General features: G+C 30.7%; 1 protein-coding gene across 2 annotated transcripts in view; it reads left to right on the plus strand.

Annotated features, from left to right (window-relative positions):
- Positions 1-3,960: 3,960 nt before the first annotated feature.
- The window catches only part of LOC140045013 (uncharacterized), a 40,893-nt gene continuing 19,385 nt past the window's right edge, over positions 3,961-25,468 (plus strand). The window contains exons 1-2 of one of the 2 annotated variants that reach the window (XM_072089745.1): positions 3,961-4,066; positions 15,092-15,386. In XM_072089745.1, coding sequence (XP_071945846.1) covers positions 4,051-4,066; positions 15,092-15,386 — 311 coding nt within the window. In that variant the 5' untranslated portion in view covers positions 3,961-4,050. Of the gene's footprint in view, positions 4,067-8,549; positions 9,107-15,091; positions 15,387-25,468 lie in introns of those variants that run through there. The other variant, XM_072089744.1, reaches the window with a different exon arrangement.

Raw genomic sequence — 25,468 nt, forward strand, 5'->3', positions numbered from 1 at the left:
GTTATGTTATTGTCTATGATACTAAGCGATACCGGTACGCGTAATACATGCTGTATTACCAATAGTCATATGATACTTATTAAATCTAGGGATACAGTACCGAGAATTATGTGAATATTAAGTATATGTATACCTACAAACTGCGTGTATACGACTACCATGCAAGTAATAATGTGTGTAGGTATATAATACAATTGACCTACAATTACTTTTCACCTAGACCAGCAAATAAATTGCAATCCTCAAGTTACAAAACTGGTCTTGGAGTGCTTCTTTATCGTTTTTAACACACGCTGACGTCATTTACGGTAAATGATAATTATAAAACGCATCCATATCATATTCCAATAATTCCTTTTGCATATTTTGAACAACAAATATCACTGTTAATCGGTGCATGCTCCACTTACTTTTCAGGTTATTACCAACTAAATGATGCTTAAGAATGTAGTGTTAAGTACTTTGTAATGTTGCGAAGTGTTATTAGTGAATGTTGTATTAATGATTATGTGTTAAGGCTCCTTTCAGCACTCACTGATGACAATACTAATGTGTGCAAATTGCTATGCTAGCGGATCAAAGTGCATACTTCATACACGCCTCTAAGTTCAAATGAGATAACTTGGGCGCAAACAAAATTCTATGGCTTGAAAAAACATAGAATGAATGAAAATTGTATATCTGAATAATATATAAATAGGGTCTGCTATTCATTTATTGAACATTTACAAATAACAGTTATACGATATGATTCTTAAAATGCCCATAAGTTTGTTCTTATCAACTGTTTTCTTATAAAGTTTGTTTTTATAATTGTTTTTCTTAGGCTCTTATATAAAGTGTTTTTTTAAAATTAAAGTTGTTCTTATAAAGTGTTTTCTCATTAAGGTATTCTTATATAAAGTGTGTTCTTATTAAAGTTGTACAACGTGTTCTTATATAAAATTTGTTTAAAAAAAGTGTTGTTATGCATATAAGAAGTCTTATTAAAGTTTTAAAGTTTGTACTTGAATAAAATAAAAAATATATGTAAAAAAATAGTTACAGACCAAAGTACTTTTTACAAATAGAGTCAATGATTATACAACGCATCATATCATTTGAATGATATTTTTGTACACAGTCTTGAACAAGTCTATCAAAATGAGCTTTGCAACCTTCAAAGAGATTTTGGTGGAAAAGCGTTCGTTGCTCTAGTTGTTAAAAACGACAAAATACTAGACACTCATCTAAACCTCATCAACTAAACATTATGTAATATTCGCATTAATAATCAAAGCCGAAACAAACATCAGGTTCTATTTTTTCCCAATGATGACATTGTAATGCGCTATGCTCTGTTTACAACTAAAATATTAACGATATAAAACAAGATAGAGTATTCCGAAATAATTAATTATAATGGGAGGTGTTGTCGCCTCCTATTGAGCAGGCATACATTTTCATACTTCATAATGGAACATACATCAACAAATGTTAGTGTTGATACTAATAATACAGTACGTACTGAGTTTGCCCAGCCGACCATTGTAGTGACGTCAGGAGGCATATAAACTGTAACCCATACCGTACGCTGTGGTTAGTTGCAATATGAATTTTACTAAAGAAATACCTAAAATAAGAATAACTTGTCGACAAATCAGACAAATCTAAATAACTTAAATAAAAGAGGAGGGAAATGCAGCTTATTATTGTTGGTATCTTCTGAGTATTCAATAACTATGTGAGCTCTGACGAACCACAGGATGAGTGCCATCGTTGGTGAGGTGCTCAAATTGATAACAATTACAATTTATTATGTTTAAACCTAAATTTAGTAAACTAGTTAGTTATTAATTATATTAAATTAAAAGTTATAGAATTGCTTAGTAGATCTACTGTAAGTAAACTTTACAACAAAATCCATTAAGTGTACGATTAATTTGTAGGCACATTTTAAAAGAATTTTGTTTTTTACTGTTAGCTTCCTTGGCATTTATATAATGGATTAGGCCTATACCTATATTTAAAATTTAATTCTCATAACAAACAATTGAAACTTATACTAATCAATTATTTCGTGTGTATTTCCTATCATGTTAGTAAATGTCTATTGTTAATATGTAGGCCTACATTATACCATTATTAAGCTAAATACTGAGACCCTATCCGAGTACGGTAGCACTCTAAAACCTAGCCCTATACTGTAGATATCAACATCTTGTGGATCCAGTATTAGAAACGTTGATTCCTAGGGCGTGTCAAGTGACGTATTCGTTTAGGCTAGTGAGGATTTGTTATGTACTATAGTGTCATTTTATTTATTTTTTTTTATTTTAAAGGAAACTGTTGTGTTTGGAAATAAAACATTATTATAAACTTAAACACATAAGAACAAAATAAAACAAAAACAGATTATATAGACATAGCCTACCTACTGTAATAAAAAAAAAATACTTTAATCAGAGTAAAATGGATAAAAATAGAAATAACAGGGTGGATCACATTCAATTAGGAAAAGGCGACAGATAAGAAAAATATAAAGTGGAATCATTTTTGGAAGTTATGAAACAATAGGGCCTACATAGGTCTATAATTAAGTCAATAATGCAAAAACATTAATAAGAAAGCCGCAACAAAGCCGTGTGTTAAAGATACGATTTCTTATAACAGTATAGATCTGTTATCGTCGAAGTGTATGTAACATTTTTCCGCAAATAAAAAATATATTTTTTAGGACTAATTAAGGTAAAGAAAGAAAACCAAAGTTGATTGGAATTGTTAGGAGTAGTCCGTAATATCTAAAAAGTACTTAGGCCTACGTGTGCGAACAAACACATTATAGGAAACCGTTGTAGTATTTGGAAAAATTATTATAGGCCTACACCCAATTCAGTTTGGGACAAATATTATTAATGGTCCTGTTAAAAAAGTATAACCAATAATTAGATCTAAACTTTGCCACTGTCTTCCGGTAACTGATTTATGTTTTAGGTTGGTTAGTAATGTAAAAGTAGTTCATCCGTTGTTGTTATTATCATTGTACCCGTGGTATTTTGTCAGGCAAGAAAACGGCACAAAAGTGCAAAGATCTGGCTGACGAAACGCAGAAATCCCTGCGGCGCTAGCACTGTTAAGTCAATTGGTGATATACCGCTTTCGGTAATAACTTTGTATTACCGTTATGACCACCCCGAATACGGTGTTACCTCAAGTTAAAACTAAACCTCAAATTTATAACTACGATGAAATTGCCTATTTCTGGCGTACAAACCACTCATTGTTCTATAAATATTGCTTAAAGCATCTTTATCTAAATAATTATTGCACATTTCTTTTGTTTGCTACACGTAAGCCTGTTAAACCCAATTTACAGATGTGACTCAACTTTTTTTGTTTATATGCTATGCTTACCAATAACTAGGCCTACACCCATACAAAACGTTAAAATTATAAACTTTTTTTTCTCAATTTTGAACCATTTTGATTGTTTAATAAATGTCTCGGTGTTTTTATTTTTTTGGTAAAAAAAACCTAAAATATAATATAAATTATTAAAAATGATTATCCTATAATTTATTGTTTATTATTAAACACATAATTCTAGAAATACAATAGGAATGGTATAAGCATATATGAAATATATTGTGAAAATAATTTACAGAATTTTGATTTAAAACTATTTATTCGTTTGTTTAGTTGATAGTTGTCTGGGGCTTCGACATGGCTACCGTATAATATCGTTGCGTGTTATTACCGTTTAAAGCGTAAACATATTTTTTTAAAGTAAATACAATAATATAATCATCCTACCTTATTATATGTATATCAAAGGAATGAAGTGTACACTCGACAATTAATTTCATAACGGGTGTCATGTTGGTTGAGATGTTTCAAAATGGCCATGGCCATCGGACAATCCCACAATGCTCCGCGGTCGCATATTACACAGGTATCGTCCGTAAAGTTTTTAATGTTTTGGTGATCGGGTCAAACACACAACACACTTCGTGGCTAAAACACTTTAGTAAAAATCTTCATTAACTTTGGTTTTACTTTGTTTTGATTACAATGAAAGACGATAAAAGTAAGTAATTATATTCATTATTTTTAATCTATTTTATTGAAAGTTTCAATGAAATTCGAATTCACTTTTTAAATATTGTTTACACTAAACTTTACAACTTAGCGTAAGCGTTGCTATTTTAAACAGAAATGAAGTGTACGTATTTCCAGCTTAGGTGTTCGAGATTGAATATACCGTAACAAAATACAAACAGCTCAGGTGTTCGAGATTGAATATACCGTAACAAAATACAAACCAAATACAAACCATGTCCGTCAAATCATATCAATAATTGTAACTTTAGTTGTTCGATCTAAGTTGTTATCAGTTATCGTTTGAAAAAAGTTAACATTTATAAAAACCAAATTTAGTTTTAATTTAAATTAAGTGTAAAATTATAAAAAAAAGTTGTAGTAGGTCCCCGAGTAGGTCTAGTTAGTTGTTGCATACCGGTGCATTGTGTTAAAAAATACTATATTTTAATTCCAAAAACACCTCGTTTAGGCCTAATAATATTTTAAATAAAACAAAATTAACTTTATATTAGGTGGTTATTTTTCCTTATCAAACTATACTATCAGCTTGTTTACAAACTGACTGGAATACTTCACAACCTGTACAAAATGAATCTATTTAACTTAGGCCTAAACAATTTAATCACACGTTCTTTTATATTCAAAATGCCATTGGGTTATAACAATTCTTTTGGTAATTATAGTCAATTAAATATTTCCAGGTACAAGTTTATATTATCTTCTGTTCTGATCGAACGTTTAGATTTTAAGACTACCATGAAATGTTACTGTATTTTTCAAAGTAACTATATCGTAAATAGGAATAGCGGCATAAAAACCGGAAAAAAAAAGTTTTCAAGTGAAAACGAATCTACATTGGCATACGGATAATAAATGATTATATAAACTCATCTTAGTTGCTGTATTATATGATAAGTGGTGACCACTTAGTCGAAGGTAGGCCTACTAATATTTATTTCAGAGTCTAGTCTAATTTTGCTCCTTTTTGGTACCATTATGAATTATATTGCTGACACTTTATTAATGTTATAAATAAATTATCATTAAATGCTAATATAACATTATGATCAAATTCACATTGATAGAACTTGATAATGTGTATTTGTTTAATCAATAGTAAAATACTGCAGCATATAATACTGTCAGACTAGCAGCACTTGCTGCACCGTCGTTTACGTTTTTGTGGGCGGCTTACGGACGGCATTGTGTGGTGCGTGCAATAACAAGTAGGGGCCTACACGATACGATATTATTCAATTCAATTAATATACCGATCTATATTAAATATACTTTAACAAATTAACACAACGATACCTAGCATGATGGTGAAAAGATGGAAAAGTTAGATTAGGTAGTCCTACTAAATCTTGAAATTATAATCTTTATAGGTTTTACCTAAAATCCCAACTAGGCTTCCTTTTTTATATCATCACGTTCTTTTTTTAAACAACGAATTTAATCATATTATTGGAATAATTATAGCTGAATAGTTTCTAGTTAATTACTTTTATAATTTATAGCCCTTGATTGACTAAAAATAGTGGCGGGACGTGTGATGAATAAGGAAGGAACCTCTTCAGGGTCGAACACGACTGTGACGAAATGTTCATGTAGTTTTATCTATCTAGTCACACCTGACCGACGGATGAAGAAAACGAAAAAAATACAAGGGTATAATGATATGGTTATGTCAAATTTTCGATTACATTATTCCCTACCAATAATTTCCCTTTTATGTCGTATTGGTTACTTGATTCATAGAGGGGAGGCGAGGGAAGTAATGATTAACATTAGTAACAGTATGCCTAAGAGTAAGCCTATCTAATCATACGGTATGTCTTGATTTAGATTTTTTCAAATTTATTAAATGCAGTTCAATAGTTTTTTAAAAGATAAAATTTACATGTTTATAACACATACGGTATGTCATAGGCTCCTGTTTTTGATTTTCAAATTTATTAAATGCAGTTCAATAGTTTTTTAAAAGATGAAATTTACATGTTTATCACACAAAGCTATCTTTTCTTTTCTTTATAATTTTTTATTCATTTTTTTTAATCTTTCAATTTAGTTTAGTTGTGGAATTTTTAAGCGCAAGAGACGCTTTACTGTATATGCGCTATGTGCATAAATACAGTTAAGTATTACCATATCTTTTATAAAATGTGCATTTAATTTCATTGGTAAACTGTTGACTAAACTAAAATAATAATGAAATAAATAACAAATTAACTATACAAACCAGTGAGGAAGAACATAATAGAAATAAATTAAAAAGTATATTACTAACAAATTCAGAATCATGTAACATTTTGTGTATAAATAATTAAAATAATAATCTTACCATTTCATTGGGTAAAGCAAATATAATGGTTGTATTGCGTTTAGAACCTCACTCGTTGCTCAAGTTTTAATCAAAGTGATCTTGTTAACTAAATTCTAGTGTTTTGAAAATAGGATTTTTATTAGTGGTTAATTAGTTATGTTAACCAAGCTTTTGCTTATATCCTCGGATTAAAGGTTAAACACTTGGGTTGTGTTGAAAGTTTTTAAATCTTTTAACATTAAAGATAAAATGCAAGCAAACATTACGTCTAGGGTGTGTGTGTGCTTCACATGCAATATTTACATACGGAATCGTCCATTCGTACTTTAGGGATGACGATGGACTTTTAATAATATTTTTATAATAATAGATAAAAAGTATTACAAACAATTGGAATAACAACTAATATTTTATATTGTTATTTTTCGTTATATATGGAAACATACAATTCTCTAATTAGTTAAGCAGATCATGTATTGATTTTGAACGCAGTTAACCTCATTGATAAGTTAGAAATGACGTAATAAAAAATCGTAAAGGTTTTAATTAAGAGATTTTTGTTTGGTGAATTTGTGAATTGCGGGATTGCGTGCGAAGATGTTGTCATTTCCAAGGTAGTTTGGTCATTTTATATGGTGTAGATGACATGTGATGTCACAGTCACAAACGAATGGCAAATACAAACTTATAATGGGATCATAATGAGAATGTAATTAATTTGGTCGGTGCTTTTTTAACGATCCAACCAAGGCAATAGGCCACCAAAAACATACATGTTTTATAACTAAGTTGATCCAACCAAGCCAATAGGCCACCAAAAACATACATGTTTTATAACTAAGTTTAGCGAAACATAATATTATACAGTGCAATCGATTGATATACACAAATAATAATAATGATTTTAAAAAAGGAAATCAGTTACAGTAGGCCTAATTTAGGGGTAATTTGATAGTTCTATGAAATGATGATTACATTAAGCAAACCAAAATATAAAGTTAAATAAGATCAGTACGAGAGACCAATACATTTTATATTATATATATATATATATACTCCAAAATCCAAGATTCATATTATTTTCAGAATTTGTTTTTAATATAAAAAAAAATATTCTCTAGTAAGTATAGTTGCTACTATACTAAATTCAAAGTGCTATTTGTTACAAAGTTTACCGGTATTACAACTTGTTTTTTTATATATATTTCCTTTACTTCTTTTATTTATTATGAACAATAATAATAACTAGCACCATAGGCCTACGTATCACCATAGGCCTACGTATCACCATAGGCCTACGTATTAAGATTTTACATTCGATTAGTATGTTTAATACAACTCAATCTCTATATCCATCGAAAATGGGGCGCAATCTTCAAACGACAGATTGCCTACTGCAACATTCCCACGTTTTTATAGTAATTCGTAAAAATAATAATATAAATTTCTAGCATATTTATCTCATCTTATTTTTAAACTGTTATACGGATTATAGCACAAGTAAAAAGGATCCGGCGAAATTAGACCGGAAATACTAATTTTTATTCAAGAAATAAAAATAACAAATTAATTTTAAAGGGAGCATAACATACGTGCAATTACTGTTTTAAATTTTCAATATGAAAATATATTCGTTTAAGTTTATGTATACTACGTGGTGCTACGTTGTCTTTTGAGTGTTAATTCCAACGAGGGGTAAGATAGTACCATCAAGTGCCTACAAAATATAGGTATAATACCCGGGTGAGGGCGGTAATCAGATTTATTTAGTTCCGTGTGGTTTGGTTGCTGTTAAGTTAATATTGGTACTTAAAGCGGAAATCCACTAACGTGATGTACCGTGAAGTTTAAGCCAGCCCACTCAGCGGCTTTCGACGGAAGATGATACATTATAATATGTTAGCTTGTTCACCACTCTTTATCAACAGCCAATATTCGTTGAATTAAAAAAAAAACTTTTGAATTGCAATCGAGTAAGTGACACTATAATTGCACTGGGCAGGTCACCGTCATCAGTGACGTAGCAAACCAACGGCCAATGATTGCTCGGTGTATATGTAGAATTAATTAACTAATAATGTCCAGCCCCCTTCCTATACTGCCAGGCCTGTGTGTCCGGGGAATGGTGGTTTGTTTTTATTAGACCAAACTTCAATACAGAATACCAGTTGGCACTTATGTATATTGGAACTTGATGATGTTTCATTAAGAACAGTTCTAGATACCTCACATCGTTAGTTACAAAACAATAGCAAATTACATTCCAGCTATACTGAAGAAATGAAATTAACTGAGAAGTTACTTTTCGTAGAAGCTTAAACAATTAGCAAGTTATCGTGTTTGTGTTAAAAGTGTACCGTTATATGAAAGAATACTCTGCACGTTAAAAGAAGTGAAAGATCATTTTCTGCTGTCAAACACCGTTTATTCGGTCTGTACTTATACTTAGGCTGCCTCGGAGAGGCATGGATGTTGTAAACCAAACGGATCAAAACCCTTTATCTCCGCGGGCAAACGCCTTTAGCATTGCATCATTAATAAATCCTGATGAGGATCAGAGAGAATCTGACGAAACACTAATCATGGGCTCCAACAACAAAACTGACCGAAAAGATTCAGAATCAGACAACAGTCGAGGTGATAACACTCCGGATTGGACCTTACGATATACTTCCGATTTTCAGGACATGGACTCTGCAGGTTTGTTCTACTAAGTTTATCTAGTTTAAAACATATTGCTATAATTTACTATACTTGTATTCTTTATTAATTGTACTCATGTTTCCGTGGACAGTCTTATTTGTTAACTCAGAGTTTATGTTGTTTACTAGAGCTCGTTTACATGCATTTCTACCATTCAACATTTTGTGCAGACAATACATAATTAGTGTTATTGTGTATTATTCTATCATATAAAAAAGACAATTTAAGATCAGTCCCTATTATGTACATGTTTTTCTATGAGTATATGTAAGTTTCAGCTTAGAATGCTAGTTAGTTGTGTCCAGAACTGTTATCAGTGAAGACCAACATTTAAATGATTAGTAACTAGATTGTTTAAGACACTAGGAAAAGTTGTTGAAATAATGTCCAGCCCACGACATCCTTCTTAATGATGACATCAATATTATACATTACATAAATTCTTGATGTATTGGCAACAAGAGAAAAGTGTTTAAAACATCATAACATTATTACTTTATATATTAGGCCTACATCTCAATTATTGTAAGTGCAATAAAAGAAGTGTAAAACAGTGAATATCAAGGTCTAAAAGATTAGAATAATAGTTATAGTTTATGCTGTAATTAGTTACAAATTTAAGAGACGTGTTTGAGTATTCGACAGGCTCACGCGCGAATTGAACTAGTTATTGGTAGATTGATCTTGTAGGCCTAAATAAGTTCAGAGAGAGTGATGTGTACCGACTTGATCAGTCAAGTTAGACTTGATCAGTCAAGAGTGCTCAATTAGAAATGTAGTCATAAATACATTGAACGAGACCATTTAATTGTGTTTTTATTTTAATTCTTTAAATATGCCGGTATAGTTACCTTTATAACTAATTAATAAAATACATACGACTAACATACAAGTCAAAATGACAAAGCAAATATTAAATCACGTAAATGTTATATCATTACTGATATTGTTTTAATACACGCTTTGTTTACAATATGTTTCGACCATTTTTATATTATTATGATTACGCTACGTTAATGTCATTGCCATACGAAAGTGTCGTTCAGTAATTACCCGTGTATCATGCAGTTCATTGACAACAGATGGGACAGTGAGTTAATTAGGATTGTCTTTGATATGCTAGTATTTTAACAATTTACCAAAATGTCACTAACTTCATACACTCATCGATGTAGTCCATTTTCTAGGTTATTTTAAGGAGTGCTGAATTGTTTCACATCAAACTTTATAATGATCTGTCTGTCAGTATTGTTCGTTACTCAGCTTAAGTAATCATTGGCTCTTTTCTAGGCCCATCTATTATTGGTGGTGGTTGTTTTTACACATTAGTGTTTATTTTGACAATGTTAAGGTGTCGCTCGATGCTTTGACGTGTGTCTAGATCAATTTGCAGTCTCGCATTATAAGTAAAAATGTATATATCCTAGGCTTGAAATTAGCTAACCAACGATTTCACCAGGCGAGTCCTCTTGTTGGCCCAAGATAACCTATTATTAACTCTGGAACTTGAGTGCGTGATGCTTCTTTTTTCCCTCTCGGAATGTACCTATCATAGGCTCAATAATTTGCAATCAGTAGGATCCTAGCCTTCTACTTGTGCGTTGATGGAGTTAAATAACAGAGGATTTTATAGTGAGCAAGGCAGGAACTAACCGTCGGACTGGAAAATCCGGCTTGTATCCAATACCCAGCTGCCGAAGTCTTAGTAAAACATACAAATATCAATATATATAATTAGCACGTCATATGGTCAGTATATGTTGTTAACTTATTATTTAAGTATTATGGACTTTAGTCACCACTCTACATATCGCATTGCATTTCCCAAAGTGTAAATCATATTAGATTTGTTTAGTAGTGATATTCCCTGTAGGCCCATTCCAGGGAGTTTCCTCAAAATTAATGACACGCTTTAATTTAGAAGGTTTGGATAATATTAACACTATAATAGCTATTAAATGCTACATAAAGATTTTAATTTAAAACGTGATGTCTTCATAATTTGTTTAAAAATGAATATCAATACTAATTTTATGTTTTGGTTAGGTTTTAGAATGGTTGTAAATTATATTTTCTTCTAACTAATGGTACGTGTAATATTATATAATAATTATACTAGTGCTGCTTTCGATAAAATATACCTATATAATATAAAATATAAGAAATGCTTTTTTTAAAGTTTAGAATAATGTGTGCGTACATAAGTAAGTTGCCGGTGTTTGTAATAATTCTATACACATTTTGAACAAACATATATAGCCTAACTACGCTAACAAACATATATAGCCTAACTACGCTACCGTAACGTTAAGTTAGCTTTAATTTTTTTTCAATGTATTTATCTGTTATTTGATGAAATTTTAGTTTTTATACCTTTCTCATATTTCTGAATATAACGTTTGTATTTGAACTTTTAAATGGAAATTAATATTTGTTATACATCATTTATTTGAAAATGATGTAGGCATCATTTAGTTCTGTAGTTTATTTTGGATAAACTAGAACTGAATAAAAAGAATTGACTGAATATTATGTTATCAATTGGTAAGCAATAATTTTGTCGTAAAGTGCTTCGACCATTTTCGTCACTTGTTCGGCGGCACGTATATAATAATTCAAATGCTAGGCCTACATATTCTAGCGTTTAGTTTGTTTGCGATGCATTCTCATGGTCTAATCGGTCTATGAATTGCCATACCTTACACAACTTGTCAAACAATTGTGAAATCATATGCCCTCAGAAATTATTTCAAATAAAAAATACAAATAGCTTTATTCCTCTTCATAGAAATACAAATGAATGAATTAATCAAACTTTAAAAAACAAACACAAACAAACAATATAGATTAAATAATTCTACAATAGGACATTTTAAAGTAAATTATACTAGATAAGTAAAACCAAACCATTCGATAATAGATGCATTTATTTACAGATATTTTGAAGTAAACAGCCTAGTGATATACTGAATTAATTAGTTAATTTGAAACGATAAAGATGAAGAAAGATTTAAGAATGAGAAAAAAATCCACTTTACAGAGATTCGTACCGGGGACCTTCTGTTTGATATGCAGATGTCTTAACCATTTGACCACTGGGGCTGCTATTTTTGTATTCGATTGGATAGAGACTGGTAACAATACATTTCCAGTAAATTTACCGTTATCTGTAATATTTACAAAGAGAAATTGGTTATTCTGACCAACGGAGAGGCATATTCAATTTGCTAGATTTTAAATAATAAGACGTTTTCAGCAAAATGATAAAGTGTGTACGCGTAAACTTGGTGTACGCATGGAGAAATAAGTTATTTCTAACTTATTTCTCCATGGTGTACGCGTGATAACAGTTATGCCTGCAATAATCTGAATACAAGTTTTCTTAACCTAATTAAGGTAAAGATTCTGGATAAAAGTTAATGAACTGTTAATAGTGTGAACGCGTGCTGTTTCACGCATACAGTATGCCTGCTATAATCTAAACAAACCGATTATTTAGGTTTTAAGTTTTTGATTTTTGATTACGTAAACTTATCTGTTAATAGTGATGTTATTTTCTTGTATTACGTTGATAGCTTTTATTAGGTATATTGTGTTTTATATTCAAGCGTTGCCTTTGATTTCTGATTCTTGCGATTAGTTTTGCCATTACATACACTGTACTTTGCTTCGAAATTGGAAATCTGTATTCCCTGCTCAAGAAATGAACACTTGTAATAATAATGTGCTGTGGTGTAAAGCTCTACTAAAATCAATTAGCATAATTATTACATTATTTGTAAATAATTATCTGGACATGCTTCCTGTTTGGAGTCGCATTGTATTCAATAAGAAACAAGTACGTCACTACAATGTGTTCGTCTTTTTGAATGACATTAAGTTTGAAACTGACATTTAAGGAATACTACAGTAGTACAAAGGAATTTTAATTTTAATTATGCATGGGAACATGGTGTAGTTATTAACAAGCCATTGGTATTGGTTTCACTACGTCATCGTAATGTTTTGGTTCAGCTGTCAGTAGGTTAGGATACAATACTTAAATTGGCACTATAATTGATGGCATAAGCTCAAACATCGCAACCCACTACTGGTAGGTGACAGGCTCACTTCTTACCAAGTATAAAATGCTGTTTCTTCCATTTATTCTTACAAAATTGTATAAAACTTAAATTTAAACATTAAATTCAGTTGTTTAGAAATTTATGTTTAAAAAAATTCTTTATTATTATATTAAAAAATAATTACAAATACGTTATGCCACAAAATCTACTAAAATAACAAATATCAAAAACTGTTTTGAACCGGTACATATGCAAAAAATCGATATTTATCTGTTTGCAGAAGAATTGAAAACACTATCAGGCCTAATTTAATCTGGCTTTCTATTACTCTAGTTCCCGTTACATGTAACCATGACTTTATATTATCCTTATACACATTCCATAATTGTCTATTACTCTTATAGTTACTGTACATGTACGGTAATAATTTCATGACGTTCTATTACTCTGGTTCCCGTTATATGTAACGATTCCATGACTTCATATTCCTCTGGTTTATACATGTATAAATTCCATAATTGGCTATTACTCAGGTTCGCATTATTCATGAAATAATGCCATGAGTTTCTATTACTCCAGTTCCCTAACACTCAAATGTAACAATTCCATGACTTTCTATTACTCTGGTTCCCGAGCAACTTCAAGTTCACGTGAGATACCGGTTGGATTTGTTCAATGACGCGTGATGCGCTATGGATTGTGGGATTAAATGCTGTATGATTTCGTTAATCTTTTCTATAAGTCGTTACGCCTTTACAAAGCCACCGTGGATTACTTTACCAAATGACTCAAGTAATTCAATTGTTGTGAAAGGTATTAATTAGAATTCAATTTTCAATAAGTAATAGGTCTGATAATGTACCGTTACAATTCTATATTAACAAAGTATTATAGAAAAGCTAAATCCTTCATCCAGGTGGTTAGAATTATTTAGAATATAAAATTAAAATTTAAAAAAAGTTAATTTGTATAATCCAGTACCTACTTATTCAGAGGTTTATGATTGGTTGAAAAGTTTTAAAACAAAAATTCACTATTAGGCCTAAAACAAATGAAAAAACAAGCTGTTTAATATCTAAGTCAAACTATTCAGTAGACTACGTTCGTGTATAATTACCTTATACATAATGTTAAACGGAATAGGTATTATTACAATGAATGTCTCATATTGATTATACTTTGTCTCATCTTGAATTATGTCATGTGGTAAATAATCTGATTTCTATCAATCAATCATTTAAAATTGTGGTTTAGTTCGAATCCAACTGTTGGTTTAGTTCGAGTCTAAATGCTGGTTTAGTTCGATTCTAAATGTTGCTTTAGTTCGAGTCCAACTGCTTGTTTAGTTCGAGTCCAACTGCTTGTTTAGTTCGAGTCCAACTGTTGGTTTATAGGTAGGATATATTTTGCCAATTTTTTTTTCATTGATTATTTCAGCATTCTGTTTTATTTCGCCCCTAACAATTTATTATTTTCTCATTTTTGAACCATAGAGTACTTGAGAATTAATTCCCATGTTTCCGAATAATGTATTATCATTTTTAGCATTATATCATCGCCCCATGCCGATGTTTGCTTGAAAATGAATTGAAAATAATTGCACTGTTGTTTTAATCTAAAGGTATTCAGAAATGAGTAGATTTATGATTTTCAATTGTCTTATAATGAGCTATTGAATGACGTTTGAAGTTACTCAACCCCACAGAATTAGAGAAGGATTTTATTCTGCCCATTACCTAAACAATATTATTTTCTACAATAGAAAAGGGTTCATTGAATTCAAGTTTGTTATATTGAGTTTAAATCTTTTTAGCCCTATTGCCAGTTTAATCAGAAATACTATAAATCACTGATTAATAAATCATGATTTTGTAAGAGGGTGTGGGATTTCTTCTTATAAAACTCACTTGTTTTCTAGATACACAAAAGACGCGTAATATGGATGACGGGTGCATCACTACTGATTCTAGCCCACGGTTAGTTCACGACGACGAAAACGATCGAGTCGATTCGCCTAATTCTATCAAAACCCGAAGCGATGACTGTGATGGTGATGGTGAAAATATGGCTTCGCCAAGTCCAAGGAAGCGGAAACTTGACGAAAAGCCCATGAGTGTTAAAGTCTGCAATGTAGAAGCAAAACTTGAAATGAAGGCTTTGTGGGACGAATTCCATTCTCTTGGAACCGAGATGATAGTCACAAAAGCAGGAAGGTAAGTTTGAATAATATTAATACAAATGTCTACATTGCAATGTACATTAGGCATCATAGAACATTTTATTCTAAACCACCTGGTATATACTGATGAAGGGCTAGTGCTGTCCGAAAGCTCTGCTATTGCTAACTTTTCTGGCTGTTTTACTTTATCGTTTTGATTTAATTTTTCGCTTTTTATTTTGTATCTCCACTGAGTTCCAGCCACTGATACCCACAGCATTGTAATTTTTTTCAGTATTTTGCATTTGGATTTACTATCCAATCGAGTTTGAACAATACCATGAAAGCCCCAGTGGTCTAATGGTTAGGACATATCAAGCAGAAGGTTCCTATTCGGTTGGGGCACAGATTTCCTCATTTTATCGTGTTAAATTAATTAATTAAATTTCAGTATATCACCGGCTGGTTTAGAATTTATTCTGTACCTGTGATGTTTATATATATATATATTTCTATTTAGGCCTACAGTACTATATTTCCAATTCTAGCTTTGTTTTCATAATAGCTTGTCTCCCTGCTAGACTATTATTTCAATATTCGTTCATGGGTGACAGAGTTGTAGCATTCATCGTATCATCTGAAATAGTTGACCTCCTTATGCTCGAGTTTATAAGGCTTTGACATAATTGTAGTCCACTTTCTGCATCGATCTCTAGTATCAGGGTACGCATTTATTACCGAGTAACGTATCCCGTACGTGCATTAAAACCAGATAATATGACAAAAATATTGTTCAATAATGGTTAATGGATTTTATCAGTCTACTGAAATATGAAATAATACCAAAATCACATGTGGTTATTTTTATTAACATTTTATAGGTCTAATTGGCCTATAACACAAATGCAAAATAAGGCCTATTCCATTAACTTTTCCCTAGTTATTTTTCCATAATGTGGAAACTAATTTCAACCCATTTTTAGTCGCGTGGACGCGACTCTATAGTTCACTATGTCGGTCGGTCTGTCTGTCGGTCTGTCGGTCTGTCTGTCGGTCCGGTATCACTATGCGTTTTAGCACGCGACTTATGGCTGTTGGCCTTGTTCTATAATAATTTTATTGATCTACTATTAGGTTGTCTTTTAAATAAATAATTAAAACGTGTATAGAAACATGGAAGAAAGAGAATGTAGTCTGTATACTTACCAAAACCATTGTGACCATTTGGGTACTACTCGGTGGCAATAATAGTGTTCAAATAACTGTTTAATATCGGATATAAGTGACAGTTGTAATGATGACAATGGTCACCACAAACTACAATTTAACAAATTTAAATGAGTTTAGCGGTCAAAAACATCGAATAAACTCCAAATTGAACAATTAAAGTACACTATTTTTACGACCTTTCATGCTGTTTGAAGACCACAACGTGATAATTACGGCAAAGTGGTACATTTGATTTACTATTTCAAATACACCACCAACTGGAATCTAAAATAAGACTACCAGTGGCCTGGTTTTAAAATCAATGTTTTTAAAAATTTCAACAAATGCAAACATTGAACCATCGTGTAGGATTATGTACTACCGGAAAGTAAAAGACAAGTTTTTTCACGTTTAGAACTTTAGAGCTTCGTTCATACAATTAACTAATTTGAAAAAAAAATTATAGCGTATTAGGAACTATAGGCTATGTTCTGATACATAACGTAGATGTGTTTTTCCCGTTAAAGAATATAATATTATGTATAGTTAATTACAGTCGTAATTAAATTGCTCATTTGATATTGGATCAAATTTAACAAAATACAGAGACAAATAGAGTGGTAAAAACACAATGTTCAACCTAACAATGCAAATCAATAAAAGTTGACAGCTATAATGACGCTTTTTAAATAATGTTTATTATTAAAATTAGGCTTATTGATTTATTTGAATGTTACAAGTTGGATATAAGATTTGTCTAAAGCAATATTATATTATAAGACCTATTTTATAATGTCCACTTGGATATTTTGTTGATTCTCTTTTTTACAATCATTCTTTGCCAATGCTTGGAATAAAAATTCACTAAATACTGTTACTTTAATAAGAAATTAAATGTTAAAGAAGTGTGATTATAGACTGTACCGAACTTGTGTCCTACATGTCAAAGTCAACAAATATTTAATTCTATATTATTTTTCAACACGGATATTTATAGCCAGTTTGTAGAAAAATGCGGCGACCATGTTTATTAGTAATGCGTTTAAATTAAAGCCTCTAACACAGGATGATAAGCAAATATTACACTAAATCCAATCTATTATAGTACGATTGATCAAACGCACGGTATTATTAAGGACTTCCTATCCTTAATCTAGGTAGATAATAGAAATATTAGAACGTGAGAATTTTCTCTGAATATATTTTAATATTAAAACAAGTAAAAGCATGTTTAGGCCTATACAGTTTTCACAAGTAGTGGATCAAGTAGGCCTATTGTTAAACTGAAAATAACATTGGGGAATATATAATGATAAATCCTAAAATGACATTCATTAATTGATTCATTTAGATATTTGGTCAAAATTTCAATTCAAATTCCAATAACAATAAAGAGTATTTAGAAGAACAAGATTAGAAGCATATTACACTAGAAATGAATGTTAAAATGATATAAAAACCTCAATAAATTCAACATTAGAAGACTTTTAATAATTGTGTGTACATTTGATAATTCGACGATTACATTACGGTATATGGAGGAAAAAAAGGATCCAATGAACAGTTAATATTTGAACTACCGTAACTCTGTCTTATACTTAGTGTAGTTTTTAGCTTCAGGACGGTTAGTTTAATTTGAAAATAGGACTATTATAATGTTTCCACCACTTGTGTGTGTTGTATAGTATAACTTTTTAAATCCAAATTTACAAAAATTGTATTTAAATGCTTTTTAAAAAGAACAATCGTACATTTTCTGTCGTTAAAACAGTGACTATAACGTTATTCACTGTCGTATATTAACTGTGACGCCATCAAAATTTGAGTGAACGTCAAACATTAGAGTCAAAGATCATACAATCTTTTGTCAAACCTTTGATGAGAAATAAAAATCACTGATGCGAAAAATCACATTACTGTATTATAATCACGTTCATTATTAGAAATATACAGGAACGAAAAATATTAATGTAAGCCACAGCTTTCTTGCAGTATTCGTCATATTATTTACCAACTGTATCATTTCGGCTATCACTCGGCCATTTGAGTGTCGATTCAAATGGCCAAGAGGTTAAGGCAGGGGCGTCGTTTACCTAAAGAGCCAACATTATCAGCTTGGGTTCGAGGCCTATCCTTCTCGGATAAGGACTAAATAAACCGTAGGTCCAGTGTACACAGTTTGCACACACTTTAGAGAGCTCAGTTCATCACATGAGACGAGTAGAGGGTTACTCCGGTGAACTGTTTTACAAAAAAATATCCCTATAATAATAATTTATTTGGAAACTTTTGAAACAGTGGCACTTCTTCTTACTTCTTCCAGAGTAAGTAAAATAAAAGTTAGAGAAAAAAAATGATTTAACAAAAGGCCTATTTACAAGGAAACTTAAAATAAATTATGTACAAGATATTAAAAAAATAACATTAACAAAAGTAATACTTTTTAAACAGTGTCGCACTTCTTGAATGAAGGTGCGTCCATAATACAGTAAGTAAAATAAAAAATGATTTAACTATCTGATCTGATTAGTAGGCCTACTGTGAGTAATTTACTATTGGTAATCTTTGTCTAAAGGATACTTTTTTTTAAATTTGTATATTTCATATACGTAGGCCTACTAGTCTAGTTGATGTTTTCTCCCATTTGCATGGGTCATTATTTGTAAACTATTTTATTTATAAATATATTAAGTTGCCAAAATGACGACTTAAAATAAAAAAACGCAGGGCATCGAATAAAAGCAAACTTTTTTAAATTTGTTTACAGACATGTTTCAGTTAATTATAGACATCAGAAATTATTAACTATCTTTGTTCGTTGATTGTTAAAATTTTATTATTAAATTAATGTAATTTCTTTTAAAAATACGCTTGATTTCCTCAATCTTAACATTTATGAAATGCAAGAGTTTTAAATTGCACACGGCTATATACATTGTGTTAGCATGCAGAATGAACACAAAACAAGCTTAAATTGTATTTTTTATTTATCATTGCTTTTATTACAGGGCTCTCACAAATCCACTGGTGACAAATCAAGCGAAACTTAGAAATGATATTGATTTAAGAAACTCCATAATTACTCAATATCATTGATATTATTATTCAAGCAATCAACAAAACAGCTGTTATGTCTTAAATTAAAAACGGATAATTACAATTTTTATAATTTATTAAATCGAAGTCTACGCGTATAATATTAACTATGCCTTTTGCTCTATAATGAGAGTGGGATAAAGAAGCATAGTTTTGACCAACATAAATCTACTATAGGCCTCCACCAAATGTTTGTACAATAACTTAATTCAACTGGAAATAAATCACTTTAAAAGATGTGGATCGTTTATTTTACTTACATCATGTTTTGACACGCATGTTTACTGTTTTGGCCGAAGTAATTTTAATTTAACGTGTACCGTACAGTTAGTCTATATATGATAAGATCATAAAAATCATCGAGTATCAAATTATTATATTACAGCTCCGTGTAATAATTTTCTACAGAAAATTTTTTTCTTGACAGTTATTGCGACAATTACTGAACGGAAATCAAAGTTAATAGAGATAATTGTAACACTAATTTTGAAAGATTTCATATAAAAAATGACAAACGCTAGAAACTGAACTTGTTCTTGTAAACCGGAAACCATGCCTAATAGTGATCACGTGATACTTTGTCTAATTATATCTTCTAAGAAAGCATAATGAGAATCCGAAAATGTCACCGTAAACATAATTACTCTAACAATATTACGACAATTATTTTTCGTCAATACTTTACACTTAGAATATACCTATAATTAGACCCACCCACCACATTTGGATATTATAAATAAAATAGAAATGTTCGACATGGTGGTATTGCATGAAAGTGAAATAATGATTATTATTAATATTATTAAATGGTTGATGTTGTTCCTCTGTACATTAATTAATTATAACGTTAGTATGCTTCGGACGTCCCAATATTCGGGGCAAGTAGGTAGGTTGGACATATAGCCCGGTGACATTGATGTGGGTGCTCGTTAGGTCAATTACACCTAGTTTTGCAGTCTGTTCCTTGTTTTACATATCAAAGCTGATTGGCCGGTAATTAGTCGTACAGCTTTATTCACTCAAGTCAAGTTCATCCGGTGCTACGTACGTCTATGTCGTTCAGTTTAACTTATACTCGCAAAATATTACTAAATCTGAGAAATGTTCTTGTTGAATAATATGTAAACATTTTTTTTAAAATAATTAATTGTCTATTAATTTCTTCTTTTTTCCAATATAATGTATTGATAAAACTGATGACTTAGTTGGAAAAGCAACATAAGACATAATGCTTAAAACATATCCATCATAGTTATTCTTACGTTAAACTTTGATTTGTAGAAATTACCAATTTATGACATTTTTGATCTTATAATAATTAATTTAAGCGTTGGTTAAAGATATATCCAAATAAATAATAAACTTATTATTAGCCAAATTCATACTTTAATCCAATTTTAATTTCTAAATTATAAAACATAATTAGGCCTAAGCGTAACATTTTAAAGTTTAGTAAATAAGTACGGTAACCTAGGTTCAGTGTACTAATAAGCAAAAGTGCATTCTCAATTGCGGCAACGTTCAGTAAAAATGGACAACAAAAACATTGATGTAAAAAACAGACCACTTCTGAAACTGAATCCTGATTCGCGGTTTGTCTTTTAGTGTACTAGTTTTGTAACAGTTATGTTCACATACAATTAGGATTATCGAAGATTTTTTAATTGTTAAAAAAACCGAACATAATAACATAAAGATTCCATAAAACGGTTGATGGCACCAGGCCTGTATAGCGACTGAGTGCGTTCGGGTGACGTGGGACATTCAGGCCTCCGATTTAACTGAGACCAGTTGAGCGCTCAGTGCAGCCTGGGATTTGTAAACCAATCAACTGGCACGAAAAGTCGCGCCTGGCTAGGCCCAGTTCACACAGGGCTCTTAAGCACAATATCCGACTTATCCACCGAACGTTATGATATATGTCTTTCATTAGTTTTTATTCAGCTTGGCTGACTTTTATTTTCTGTTCAAATCAATTTTTAATACTTTCATCTTGCTCTTTTTAGATGACTGGTTTTGTGACTTCACAAAGAATTAATATACTTAAGAAGGTATTAGTTAGTGTGTGTACTGACACGTTCTTTAATTCTTGTATTCAATGAGCCAATTTACCATTTTGACACATTAAACATTATTTTCAACGCTTTAAATTTGTATTTTCTAACAAAAATTCTTCGTAAATTTAAACTATAATATTTTAACGTGTTTGAAAATAACTGTTTTATCTTGAGAATAGAGTGAATTAAAACTGATTTTAACTTGGAGAGGATAAAGTAAAACTAAATCTGGGTATTTTGGTGTATTGTATTCTGTAAATGTAAATACTATTTTTTAAGGTAAATCTTAAATTGTTTACAAAAAAATGTTATGCAAAAAATAAGCCATATAGTATAGCCATCTGTATAATGAGGTTCACTGCGATCCTATGTGATTACTATCGATACCGGTATGCTTTTGTGGCATTTTTCGCTTAAGCATTGTTATTTATTCGTTTCAATTTAAATTTAATTCACACTAGCACTAGCAAAAAGTTGCTGAGTAAAAGGCGCAAAACAAACATAAGGGGCATATGGTACATCATTGGTGATTATTTTCTGTATTATCCTTTTATGTCAGTTTTTGTTATTGTTGGATACTTCCAAGCGTATAGTTTTCATTTTGTCTGTATATTTACACAACTTTTCTCAGTAAAAATACCGTACCTTAAATCCAATAGAGTTAGGCCTAGGCCGATTAACTAACAACTAAATAATTCTTCATGGAAAAATAGCATTTGATCATTAAATAATTAATACTACTACTGCATTAGGCTATTTAGTAACTAAAACGTATAGGCTAGGATTCTGTTATATACATATATATATAATTATATATATAGGGATAGTACTGATGTTTATAGGTTTGTCTACCCAAATGGTGCATGTATCGATAGCTTTGCTGAAACATTAAAAAAAAAACCTAAAGTTAAACTTTAAATTGATTGTCAAAGTTGATCAAGTGGTCATCAATAATGTTTATTGGTTGTTCATGATGTAACGTATGTAACAACGATTAGTCCGTTATGCCTAAAGCTAGCCCTCGAGTTTCAAAACATTTAGTGCACTGTACTTCGCACGCAATCCAGTACCACCTGTCAATCAAATTAAGGCGGGTCTACCAATGATACCATGGATGATACTAACGTAAACCATCGTTGAAAGATATCTTGAACCAATTTTGTATTTATTTTATTAAAAATTAATTGAAAAACTAACCAATTACAAAAAAAAATAAAAATTAAGAAAAACAAAAAAAGTAACAAGAGAGATACTGTACAGTACTTTAAATTGAGGTTAAAACAATCAAGAGGCAAATTACTGAAGCATGACAAATTATAGGCAACATTATTGACGATACACAACTAGTAGCATAAAAGTAAATTAATAATATGAATTAAAAACAAATCAAAATCCAATTCTAAAACAAAATAGTTTAATGATTTTGAATGTGAATACAGAATTGTGTTTATTGATGCATTTGTCTATATTAGGACATCCTGTAATTAGCACATTGCTGTTGGATACAAGTGGAAATATGATGAATTTAACTAACAATGATAAATTAAAATAATAATATCTAACATTATAACTATACGTCAATCGGAAAAAATATTAATATTAATAGCTCTATGTAAAGCTATATTTATTATTGAGAGTGACCCTAATGGGTGTATCGATATTGCGCAGGCCTATTACTAAACAGAATATTATACGTTTGTTCCCCGTATATTACATTATACTAGACAAAGGTTTGTGTTTTTACAATGTGAAGTGAATTTTTGCATCCAACTCTTTTTTTAAAACTTGTAATGGAAATTGCGTATTAAAGTTGGCCATGAAGAATGTACTTAAATATATACACATCTTGTTGTAGAGTTTTAAGGTGAAAATAATTGTCACGCTACCAGTGCGGTATACCTGTATATGACATTTGTATTATTACGCAACTGCTGTAACAACGATTAATGAATTATGCCCGGAGGAAAAACTCGAGGTCCCGAACATTAAACACCCATCAACGTAAAGTACTTTGCACGCGATTCGAACAGGTCGTAATAATGAATAGGACGAACCTTATTAATGTTTAAATGTATTTAAAGAAACAATTAATTAGTTCTGCTGTTTTTAGAAACCGTTGATTGCTATACCTGTATTAAATATTTCCTTATTTGTAACAATTACCCTATTCCTGTGTGTTACCTTCGCAAACCACATGCGCAAGTGTGATTGAAATAGTTGAAGGATTTATTAGTACGGTACAGTACAGTACTGTTAATGACTGTTACAGTCATAGTATTAGAGACAACCTTTTCTTATACGGATCCATTGTTTGCTCTCATTAAAATTGCTATACTTTATCATAGGTGTGTGTGCGTGGATCCAGAAAATATCGCATTCGTAAATAATATGTAAATAATGATAATTAACGACATAATACTAAATATACTATTATAAACATTTAAAATTCATATTTATATAGATTCTTTGTAAAATATATCAAAATTCGATTATATATGTTAGGATGACAAAAGTAAAAGAAGAGGACTGTGCCAAAGATGTATCCAGCACAGTGTTGTACTGTCAAACATATAGTTTCATGTTATTTATTCATTTTTTTAATGATGGTATTCACCGTAATTATAAGTATTGATAACTATTGATAAATCCGGTAAGACACCTTTGCAAACCATCGATCAGGAAAGCTTGACATTTTAGTGAAAAGAGATGATGTAAATATAACTCCAATTTATTGAATCGATTCAGAAAATGCGAGGGAATTAAACCCATTCGGTGGTTTAAAAATGGACTAATAAACATTCAAATGTATTTCCAATTTATTTCCTATTTCTCTCACGCAACATGGACATAAAACAAATTACGTTTTGATGGATAACGGAGCGACCTTGATATCGTTCAAGATTTAAGCGAACAGAATTTTTACGAACATAGCTTGTAATAAAACGTCAATATTTTATGCTCCTTCTGTGGATAGCAAGAACAAATATAATACATTATTTATGTTTAATCAAACGCTATGAACTTTTGGCGATAAATAAAATAGAATATATTTTTACATTAGTGTTAAGCAAGTACGATACCGTCGTACGATACCGTCGTACGATACCGTCCATTCTGTAAATTTGATTCCATCCAACGCAAATATTTTGACCAATCACAAAGTTATAGATTATGGAACTATCGCTTGTGATTATTTACCATTTTTTAAATCAGGATACTGATATTATTCCCTTATTTATATGTTTTTTTTATATACACTGTTTTTTTAAAAATAAAAGTTTCAAAATAAAATAAATAAAACCAGCAACTATAATATTATTTACTCTATTTTTAGATAGGCCTAGTTTATATTATAATATATCTTTAAATTACAGACAAAATTCCCCGTCTTTCTTGTCTGGCAGCAGTTGCACTTGCCAAATGCGACCTTTGTAAGCAAGTCTCTCCACCCGCCCTCTATATCACGTAGATTATTGCTATGCAACCAAAACATTGCGTTATTCTGTATATTGCTTCCTGAAATACGTAAACAATATTAATGCAAAATGAAAACAAGCCATGCTTTATTTGTTCGTTTCGTAACAACATTATAAGCACACTAAATATATATTATTTTGTATTTATTTATTCTATATAAGGCCTTTACATATGTCCGCCGTAATTGTTTTCGGACTTTAACATATTATATTGACCTGATTTCTGAGAGATTTTAAAAAACGGATTAATTAATTAATTGATTTTAATTTCTGATTCATTATATTTTACTCGAATCATA

This window comes from Antedon mediterranea, chromosome 3, assembly GCF_964355755.1.
Source record: "Antedon mediterranea chromosome 3, ecAntMedi1.1, whole genome shotgun sequence".
In the NCBI taxonomy this organism is placed as follows: Eukaryota; Metazoa; Echinodermata; class Crinoidea; order Comatulida; family Antedonidae; genus Antedon; species Antedon mediterranea.